The 11,537-nt window shown below is 46.4% G+C and overlaps 1 protein-coding gene across 1 annotated transcript; it reads right to left on the bottom strand.

Moving 5' to 3' along the window:
* Positions 1 to 8,829: 8,829 nt before the first annotated feature.
* Positions 8,830 to 10,937, bottom strand: LOC117863982 (amino acid permease 3). The gene is made up of 3 exons (XM_034747938.2): positions 10,111 to 10,937; positions 9,873 to 10,015; positions 8,830 to 9,788 (listed from the first exon to the last, which is right to left on the bottom strand). Exons 1-3 carry the CDS (start codon positions 10,772 to 10,774, stop codon positions 9,153 to 9,155), a joined length of 1,443 nt encoding a protein of 480 aa, XP_034603829.1. The 5' UTR covers positions 10,775 to 10,937; the 3' UTR covers positions 8,830 to 9,152.
* Between the last annotated feature and the right edge of the window lie 600 nt (positions 10,938 to 11,537).

Genomic DNA, 11,537 nt, shown 5'->3' with positions numbered 1-11,537 from the left:
ATTAATTAGGTTTAATAGATTCGTCTCGCGAATTAGACTCCATCTGTACGATTAGTTTTATAATTAGCCTATATTTAATACTTCTAATTAGTATCAAACATCCGATGTGATAGGTGCTAAACTTTATCACGTGGAAACACACCCTGATTCCTCCTCCGGCAGTCCTTGAGCGGCCACCATTGCCGAGCTCTCAGTGGAGTGGAGCAGAAAAGTATTTGACTTCGGGAATCGGGAGATGGAAGACTTGTACCGATAACTCTCGTTTCCGATTGTTTTCATCCCACGTTACAGCCAAACAGCTAAAAGGATTCCGTGTGATGGCACAGAGCAAGACATGTTATCGTCTCAGCTTACTTGTGACTCAGCTAATAGAACAGGAGTACAGGACATCTTATCGTCAATTTGTTAATTGTTACTCCCTCCGTATAGGAAAAGAAAGTCGTTTTGGACAAGGTTTGGATCAAACATTGGGAATATAAATCATGAATAACTTTTAAGTTGTTAAGTTTGGAAATGTAAAAGTCATATAAATAGATTTGTCTTGAAAAATACTTTCATAAAAATATACGTATATCACTTTTTGATAAATATTTTTATAAAAACAAAGAGTTAAAGTAATGTTTTGGAGACCGTGTCGCTGTCCAAAACGACTTCCTTTTCCTATACGGAGGGAGTATCTCTTTTACTTAAGCACAAGCAGGAAAATAATACCGATAGTGGGTTTCACTCAGGTTTAAAATAGTACGTGATTACAGTAAAAACATTTGCACGGATTACACGCCAGACTTGTTAATCAGTTGCTGGATGCATGGGAACCAAGGTGCCGCACTCATGCGCTATGCGATAATTGTTGGCAGTCTTATTCAGCGAATATTTTTCGCACGTTCAGCGGTATATAGGATATCTTAAAAAATTTACCCTTTACCCTTTACACTTTTACAGTTTACCTACTAGAGCATCTCTAGCGCATACTCCTTATTATATTCCTGGATACTCTAGGCATGAAATGGTGAGGTGGTGGACCAAGTTGTTAAACAAGTGGCTTTACGGTTCCCCTATTGCTCCTTTGGATTTGGAATGAAATCGGCAAATTGAGATTAACAATTTATCGCCGATGTGGAAAGTCTGCAAAGACAGATATTTCTGTAATTTTTGGGCTTTGTTTAGATGAGCCGAAATTAAATCTTCAGGATGCGGTCCACTGGTATCTTCTAACTCACGAGTATTATTGTCCTCCTATTCTTCAGAAATTTCTCTCCAAATAAGTTTGTTCTTGAGAGAAGTCAAGTCTCAAGTGGAGGTCGATGGCTAAGGTGTTGGTGCGTGTCATCAGCGCGTGCATGCGTCTCGATCACTTTCACCGCCGTCACTTCACTTGGGGTCGTCGGATGTTGGCGCGTCGATGCCGACTGCTTGAGAACTCAGCAGCGCACTCAGCTCCCTCGCGCCTTTTTCCTGCCATCCCCGCGCTTTCTGGGCGCTCTTTATTTGCGGGTTAAATATTTCAAGCTTCTCATGATTATTACTAGCTGGATAACGGACTGATTGTGCTATATTACTAGTACTAGCCAATAAGCTGCACCGAGAGTGAGTGGAAGTAGGCACTGAGCTTGAACCTGATTAGCTTCAGCGGAGAACTCGCACGTTTATTTCCTACTAGAACAGAGTAGCAGCTAGCAATACCGCACCGGTAATCAAACAATATGCATGCAAATTGTTGCATTGTTCTCGATTTTCCGGTGGAGTTGCACGTCTCCTAATGCTGGTTGGGGTAGTACGTACTACTATATACACATGGATAATGCCCTTCCTTTTCCCCTAACGTGAATGATTAGTTTTGGTCTTAATGTAAGACTGCAACTACACCGGTCGTGACTCACGTTGTCTTGACACTTCGCCATCGCACTGCAGAGCATAGGCTTCATCAGTTGAGATGCTAGGAGCATTATTCATGACCTCGGAGTTGAAGTGAGCGCTCGACTTAGAACTACAGTTACATATTTGTTTTCTTTCCAGCTTATCCTTCCCTCATCCCGCTGCCTCGCCGCCGACACAGCCTTTTGTTTTCTTTCCAGCTTATCCTTCCCTCATCCCGCTGCCTCGCCGCCGACACAGCCTTGCTCCGCCGCCTCGCTTCCGACACCTCTGCCGTGGACGCCTCATCGGGAACACGCGCACGCTATGCCCGCGCCATCGCCGAAACCCGACCAAAGGCCGCTCCTTTACATCGCGCTCTGAGCCACCTTGAACCACAGCTCGCCGCCGTTGCCACCCCTTACCGCACGCCACGCCACTGTCAAGAGGTGACCAGAGGTCAAGCCTTGGGTCATTGGGGGCTTGTCGAAGTAGCCCGAGCCTCGCCGGACTTAGCTGAGCAGCGCAGCCGCACGCTGCCGACACGGATTGCCTTTGGGGCAATTCGTCGAGCACGTGGGACCCACTGACCAGGGCCCGTTGATCGTTGACTTTGACCCGCTAACCGTTTGCCGTTGACCAGGTCAACGCTGACGTCACCCGACCCCACTGCTGACATCAACAAGACATGTGGCGCACTTTGATGCTGCCACGTGTCGCTCTCGGGTCTATTCTGATTTTCGTCAATTATTTCAAAATTCCAGAAATTGATTTAAACTTCAAAAATTTATAACTAATTTATTTTAACTCCAAAAAATATGAAACCGGTTTCATAATTTTTCTAAAATAATGAAGCACACGATGGACTAGATCTTGTTCTTGTTTGGGTCTTCCTTAGGTCTCTTTTGGGTTTTCTTTGCAATTAGACCCTCTGTAATTATGGTAATTGCATAAATAGGAGCTGTCAGGGACTTGGAGCTGAATTCGGAGCCGGAGCCATACGAAGACTACTACGAGGAGGAAGACTACTCAGGTTCATGCCCATTCCGACTTGAATACCCATTAGGCATTGCTTAATTAGTATGCTAGCTTTTTATTTCTTGCATGATGATGATGAACCCTGCACAGCCTTATTTTATGCCTTATACCTTGATTTTCGAACTACTATACCATATACGCGTGTGTATACGTTGTGCAATGCTTGCATGTGTATGGGATATCGTGATCAGGATTCTTAGCGTGAGTGGGATAAAACCGGCAGGAGAAGGTGTTTTTGGATACTTGGCGGGGTGAGCTTTGCACAACCCAAGGGAGTCTTTGCGTTGACCCTAGTTCAGAGATAGGATGATGGTGATAGGGATCCTGTCGAGGCAGGTGCTCCCGATGTGATGAGAGATGGGTTGATGGTTATGGAAGTTTATTCTTTATGCTTGCTGCTACATAGGAAACTCGAGCCTATTTCTTGACTATTTTTTATACTAGTGTTAGGCCACTTAAAATTTGCACTATATATGGATGGTGACGTGGACCTGTCTTATTTCTTGGGAATAGCTCGTGAGTTTGTAAGTTACGAGTCCAACTTCGATAACAACCACGATGGGTGGTATGACTGAAGGTCGTGATGCTATGCTCAAGATGCCTGTAGAGTTGATCGAGAAGATGGAGATGCTTCCAGAAGCTAGTTATTGCCGCATTGGCTTTATTCTTGTCGTTAAGTCAAAGGGGCTTGTACCAGATCGTACTCTTATATTCTTAGATGTAATAAATATTATTGTATGGTATGAATATGATATTATACTAAAATGAGTTCTGTATATGATAACTACTTATCTAGCACCCACCATAAGGATACGGGAGGATACACGAAGTCGGATTTTACTGGCGAAGATCCGGCTCGCTTCATACTCGAAGTAGGCGGGAGAGGGATTGGTGGCACGGGTGGCAAGTCAAAAAGGTGGCCTCCGTGGTCAGACAGAGTTTCTCGCAGCGGCTGGTGCTGGTCGTTGCCACGACCTCCGTTGTCCGTGAGGGCATCCATCACTGCAGTAGCGTGATGCCCTGATCAATCAATCTATCTCTAACAATTAATTCCTGAGGCCTCCTCCGATGGTACCAACTAGTATCCAGCTCTAAGCACTTTAAAAAATAACCTTACAATTATCTAGCTTTTAGCACGTAACTTATGATATGAATAACCCCACATAATTTTGAAGTGCATGTACGGAACTATCTCTTGATCAAGAGATAGCTCTTCTCTCTCCTATTAAAATATGAAAAAATATTTTATGAGTGAGCTAAACAGTAATCATTGGTGGAGGCTTGATGCTGCGATGGTATGGTTTGGAACAGTTTGTGATTCGTCTCTTCTCCCGTCCAGCCTGCCTGCGCGCGTGCCGACGACCTGTACCTCTGAATTAACTAGTGGGACGATGCTGTCCTGAATGATCTCGTGATCGTCAAGTTATATAGTCCAGACGATGGGAGAGGAGAAAGAGAAGACGTGCAAGTCGATGGACGGATCAAGTTTTTTTTTTTTAGGGCCATTTGGAGCATCACGTGGAGCGGCATCACGGGGTGCGGCCGGCCCTGCGGGACGGCGAAGGCGAGGAGAGGTTGCTGCATCCTGCATACGCTCGATAAGTCCCATGCTCCATGCGATGCCCGTCCATTCCCCTCCGCGTCCCTGGGCACACCTTGCTGGTGGTGACCTCCACGCAATACTCCGCTGGCGCTTCAAATGGAGAAGACTTGGAGAGAGGATCATTGGAGGAGAGACTGGCTCGCGGTGCTTGGTAGACAAGCTGAGCAGCAGCCGGCAAGGAAGAGGCCAGCAGGAGACCACAGCGCTGCAAGTGCATATGTCTCTGTCCTTCCGATTAGAGGAAGAAGAAAGTCATGGGCAACAAAGTCTTTTTACTCACCCTCTCTCTTCCAAATGATTATTTTATTTGGTGTAGTGTCTTGTAGACAAAATCACAAAATTGCAGTGTCCATCAAACAAATTCAATGAGATAAATCATAATTTCGCAGTGTCGTCCTACAGATAAAATATCCTCTCTTTTTTTTAACATGGCTTGGCTCGCCTACATGCATCTTCCCCAACAGTGCAACACCGCGTGCAGGCACTCAGGCTGTGGTTGAGCAGCAGTCATGCTGGTGAGGAGCGGATATGATCAGCCTGGATTTCAAAATAAAGTCACGTACTGTACGTACTACTGCAGTCAACTCGATCCTCTGCCGTGTTTAGTTCCCAATTTAGGAGTGGCAAAATTGACATTTTGCCATAAATGCACAAATGTAGCATTTCGTTTGTATTTGTGAATTATTGTCCAAACATTGACTAATTAGGCTCAAAAGATTCGTCTCGCAAAGTACAACCAAACTGTGCAATTAGTTTTTGATTTCATCTACATTTAGTACTCCATGCATGTACCGCAAGTTTGATGTGATGATGAATTTTCTTTTTGTATAGTGTCAAAATTAGAATTTTGAGGAAATAAACAGGCCCTGCATATGCAGAGGTGAGGCGAAACGGAAGCAGGTCAAACCGTGGCCTACCTCTACCTGCATGCACGCACTGGATATGCAGAATGTTTTAGTGTTCGTGTGCCTGTCCTGCTGTGATTCGGCGAGCGGTGGATCCGATCGGATCGTGGTGAGTGTGGTGCCCCCTGCTCGCTCGCTGCTGCCTCTCCTGTCGCTAGCAGCTAGCCAGGGCCACACGACACGGCTGCAGTGCAGCGGGTACGCGCTGCCGAGTGTGCCCAACGCGCAGGCAGACGGAGACGCCGAGGCGCCACTGCACGCGTGCCGACAGCGAGACCTGCCATTATATTTCGGGCCACGCATGCATGCATGGCATCTCCGGAGTGTGTCCAACTTTGGGGTGTCAAAATTACTGTAGTAACACTGTAGCATTTCGTTTGTATTTGTGAATTATTGTTCAAATATTGACTAATTAGGTTCAAAAGATTCGTCTCGCAAAGTACAACAAAACTGTGCAATTAGTTTTTGATTTCGTCTACATTCAGTACTCCATGCATGTACCGCAAGTTTGATGTGATGGAGAATCTTCATTTTACATAGTGTCAAAGTTAGAATTTTGAGGGCAACTAAAGCAGGGCCCAAGTGGCGACCAAAGGACTTGCCTGCGCGTCACGCGGCGCAAGAGCCGGGCCCCGGGGATCGCATCACATGGACACGGACGACGCATTTCTTTCTTCTTCCTCCAATCCTCCTCATCCCTCGATCAGGTTCAGGTGGGGGAGCGCACGGCCGGCCGGCCAGTACCAGCATCTCTGCACGTACTCTGTTCTAGTAAGAGAGAAGAGCAAGTCTCCTTCGGAGACAAGAGAAAACGAGGGAGGGAAACGCTGCAGCGACTCCTGATTCCAATTATTTTCAAAAAAAAAACTCTTGATTCCAAACGCCACAGACGGATCGGATGCGGCGGCCGTCCGCAGTCGGCACGCCACGCACGAATGCATCTATCGCGGTGGAACACAACGGCCTGCTTCCTTGTAGATGCGGCCATATCCATTATCCAACTATCCAAGCATGCCCGCCCGTCCACTTCACTTGAGGTCCAGGATCGGAGGTGGAAGATGAAAGGACCGTGCCCACTCCACCGGCGTGCCCGGCCGATTGCTCAATCCTCTAGTCACAGTCGACCTGAACGAGATAGGCAGAATGTGGTTCAACATCGATCGAGGTGTAAACGATCGATCGATCCACTCGGAGAAAGCTCTTGGATCACTAGCTACTTGCAGAGTTGCAGTTAGTGCTCCGAGTAATATCTCTTCCAGGCGTCTGAATTTCTCAGTTTCGGGGGCATCTACTGCTAACAGTTCAAGTACCACCTGTGTGCCCATAAAAAAGCAGCCAAACAACACTTAGGTCAATATAATTAAGCCAATGCCACCAACACTTTGTTTAATTTGCTTGAAGTCGGCTACATGGCTAACTTCTACTACTACTGCTACTACTCTCTTACCTTCTGACGAATAATCAGTTGAAACAACCAAACTATCCCTCCCGTTTTCAAGTGAAGTCGCGCCACACGTATCTGACACATCGACATTGACCATATGAACAAGGAAATGCACCCAATAATTGATGTCTACTAGTGCATGTCCCAGTACTTCAAACGCATCGTTGTCCAATGCAAAGTTCCAAGCAACTCGTCACAGAAGGCTACTACTAGCTCATAGCCGCATGCACATATATAATTGCTTCATGAACTAAACTAACTGGAATCAAAGCACTTTTGGACTTGTCGAGAGACTGACAAAGGATAACAAATTAATGGACATAACCAATTCCTCATGCGCATCTTCAATCAATCGATCGATCAATCGATGGATACATTTTTTCCTACAAAATGTCGAATAAACGTCCACCAGCAACCTAAAGTTTGCACGCTCTACAAACCTACCAAACTGCGTGCAGCTAGCTCTAATCTTTTTTATTTTTTGAAATCATATGAGTATGATTGTGCATGTACATTGTCCAGTGTAAACATGCTAAAAAACAAAAGGTTTCGTTAGGATCTCAATATCCAGTACCACCTTTTATATTTTTGGTGAAGGCAGGAAGTTTATTATGTAATCTGAATGCGCACTTAAGAAATATATCCATATAGACACATTGAGGCTCTACCCTAGTTCATGATGCACACAGCTTGGTCAGTTAGTCTCCCTCTGTTCTTAAATCCAAATGCGGTACAATATACGTACAAAGAAACCACGTGCGAATGGGATACGTACAATATACAAAAGGAACAACATGTGTGGAAGCATAACAAGCACACAAACTTTTCTTATGGATAGATACTTTTTGACAGATCATCAAGGTCCAAGAAAACTGCCGAGAATATAGTTAAAGTCTATCGATCGATTAGTGCCAAGGTGCAGACAAGTTTTGTAAAGAAATGATTTGGAACTTTGCACTTCAAATTTGTTGTATAGCATATATAGTCGCTTTCCTAGGAAAAAGATGATGCCACAAGGTCGATTCGTCAAAAAAAAAAGGTCACGCCAACTTGCATTATTGGCATGCATTTATCTTCGAAGGCATCACATGATTCAATCATATAAGTAATAAAAGAATATGTTCAAGTCCTAAAAAAATGTGATCTGAGCATATGAGCTGATCAAGTGAAGAACAAATACGTAATTTAGCACCTTATATGTCATAGTCATGGAAGAATATAATGCCCTCTTTGACAGTCCAGAATCTATCTTTGACAATAAGTTCTTTTCTATTGTATTTTATAAAGTTAAAAAATCATAATCATAAGGAACTGCTTTTGAATATGACATAACTCACATATTATTATTCGACTCATACATATAATTGCTGATCAAAGAGTGAACTTTAGATCGTAAAAATGTGCCATAAAAGATGAATGCACGGAGTATAAGGCCCAAAGTTCTTGAAAGTTTCTTAGATTTTGGAACGGGTATTGATCGGAAGCCAAAGAAATCCTTATTGGAGTTTCAAGCTGACGCGTCCACAAAAAAAAAATATCAGAGGCTCATTCATACATGACAAGCGGCTAAATAGTCACTTTTGGTCCTTGCTGCAAAAAAGGAGGAGGAACACCATCACTTGACCACGGCGTCCCAAAATTTTGAAGCCATGATGATGAACATCTTTACCAAGCATGGATGAAGGTTTAGTAACAAGATATGTGTTTGAAACATTTATCTTGTCTTGGTGTTTACAAGGTGTGAATTTTGTAATTTTGTGCTTTTCCATTTGGCTTGTAATAATGAACGGCCTTGTGTAGTGTAGTCTAGGATGAAAAAAAAATGAGGGCGCTTGGAGCTGCAAGGCAAATTCTAAAGATTACGTATTTTTAAAGATTATTAAATCCTAAATTCATATGAACCACTGTATAGCAGGCCCTATTTTGTAGCTGTATAAAGTTATAAGACTGAATTTCAACTTTTGAACGAATATCGATCGGGAGCATAAGAAAAACCTTTTTGCAGGTTTCAAGCTGGCGCCCACACCAAAAAAGGAAAACAATAAAAATCAGAGTCTCTCTCAATCATACATGACGAGCGGCCAAAATTATTTCACTTGCAGCTTACTGCTAATCTAGTGTGGAACATATCTAATCTATGGAAAAAGTTAGCAAGACATAGTTGCAGGTAGAACAAGATCATCCTGCCTAGTGGAACCATGTACTGGAGGAATACGCGGCACGTCGCCCCGCCACTCGCTACTCTTGGTATGCGCAAACAGTCCGGTGATTTTAGTGTGCAGTAGTTGCTTGAGATTCTTCTGTCAAGTTAACCGCTGAACGGCCGGTAGACCTTAAGGGCGTCGATCACGTCGGCGATGGAACCGGCCGCGGCGGCGATGGAGACGAGGAGGCAGGTGATGCTGAGCGTCTGCAGGCAGATCCACTTGGTGCTGCCGCGCGGCACGCGGCGCTGCTTGATGTACATCTCGACGGGGAAGTAGACGGTGAGCGGCCAGAAGGAGACGGCGCCCAGGAAGCCGACGACGTTGCCGAAGAAGGGGAGGAGCATGGCGACGACGGTGGTGACGCACACGAACGCCGACCGCCACGTGAGCCGGAACACGCTGAGCGCGAAGGGGCCCACGCGGAGCTCCCGGGAGATGAAGGCGCTGTCCGGCCAGGCGGCGGCGGCGCGGCGCTCGACGAAGGCGAAGATGGGCTGGCAGAACACCTGGTAGGCGCCGACGAGGTGCACGACGATGGCGACGTTGGCGATGTCCAGCAGCCAGAAGGGCTCGTAGAAGCCGAACCCCGTGAGCAGGTTGTCCGGGGCCTCGTCGCCGAACGCCGCGTATCCCATGCACCCGCACAGCATGTAGAAAATGGTGGTCGTCGCCACGCTCAGGCGGGTGGCCTTCTGCATCACCTTCGCTTCCGACGGTGGTGGTGCCTTGATTGTGTCCTGAAGAATCAGATTAGCTTTGGTTATTAGAAACAGAGGAATCGAGTTGAAGAGAACAGAGCAGTAGAGCAGTAGATTGCTTACTTGGATCTCGATGAGGATGTTGGAGAAGGAGTAGGCGAAGGCGATGTCGCCGAAGGCCTGCAGGCTGTGCCAGATTTTCTGTGTGGAGGTGACGTCGGCTCCGATGCTGATGCCGGTAAGGCTTCCCTTGAACCCTCCATTAGCTGCAATTCCAACAACCGATCGAGCTCATGTCAGTAATTTAGCATCGATCAATCATGCAAAATTGCATGTCTTGAACAGATGATCAAGAACTTACAAATTGTCTGTGCGATGCCGAGGGAGAGTCCGATGGAAGAATAGGTGAAGGACATGACGGCGGCGACGATGGAGAGCCACCATATCTGATCAAAGTCGGGTATCTGCGAGAAGAGGATCTGAACAACGCCGAAGAGGATCATGTACGGTGTGCTCGAGCTCTTGCACGGGTCGGCGTGCCCGTTGGTGTGGAAGCAATCGGCTCTCCTGATGGCCCTCATGCTGATTGACGACGCGATGGTGTAGCCGATGGCGACGCCGACGAGGTTGGCGTACTGGATAACACCGCAAAACACCACCTTGGCGCCGCCGAGGTTGGAGCGCACGGCGTCCATGTAGGTGTAGTTGCGCTTCCCGGTCTCCGGGTCGCCGGTACGGTAGCACTCGGCGAGCAGCGTGGCGGTGTAGTAGGTGACGAATGCGAACAGCAGCATGGCGGCGGGTCCGGCGACCCAGCCGAGCTGCGCGATGGCCCAGGCCAGCGAGAGCACGCCGGAGCCGATGACGGCGGTGATGATGTGCGCGCTGGCCGTCCAGAACGTGCCCGTGCGGCGCGGGCGGCCGTCGTCGTCGAGCCGCTCGGCGTCCTGGAAGTTCCCGGCCTCCACAGACACCTCCATCGGCGCCACCTCGTGCATATTGTTCACTCCGTTGTGCGCTCCCATGGCTACTACTGTTGGAGAAAGCTCCCTCTCCGAACTTTCTTCCTCGTCGGAGTAAGTTGTCGGAACTCGGAAGAGCGCAGCAGGCAAGTGATGCTCCCTCTTTGTGACTTGTGAGTGACGAGGCTGAGAGGTGAGGTGAGAGGCTGTGTGGGAGGAGGGAGGGGAGGGAGCAGGGTATATATAGACTGAGAGCTCGGGAGCAGAGTAGGCAGAGGTCTCTGGTTTCTTTTCTGGTCAGCGGTAGCGTTTGCGTCTGTCCATTTTTTTCCTTTTCCTTTTCGGCGGAAATAGTTTAGTGCCTGCCTACATCGCTCTTATCTTGCTCGTTGGAGTTTTCTTGTGTCTTTGTTCAGTGGTTTGTGTACTTATTCTGACTGTTATGTCGTGCATGGACGAAACAAACTCTTGTGACATGTTTATTGGATTCAGTTATTTAATGTGGTTTGTGATAAAAGTTTCGCGCAACAACCAACACGTTCAAACCTTAGCCATAAAAATATACCAAATATTTTATAGATTTTTCCAAAATGTGGTTGGATTTGTCTTTCCATAGTTCCAAAAAAATTCTACTGACACTAGTAATCAGTGGTTAGAGCAGTGTGTTAATGGCTGTCGATGTCCAAAACTAATTAAAATACTAAAGGTAACTTTTAGATAAAAGGTAACTCAATATATAGACTGCCTTGAGTATTTTTTCTCAAGAAATATTTGGTATTCGGAACCTCATGCATCTATCTCATCTCAGAATTGCCAGACATATCAT

This window comes from Setaria viridis, chromosome 7 (assembly GCF_005286985.2).
Source record: "Setaria viridis chromosome 7, Setaria_viridis_v4.0, whole genome shotgun sequence".
NCBI lineage: Eukaryota > Viridiplantae > Streptophyta > Magnoliopsida > Poales > Poaceae > Setaria > Setaria viridis.
The sequence above is the reverse complement of the archived record's forward strand: the minus strand, read 5'-3'. Positions and strand labels throughout refer to the sequence as shown.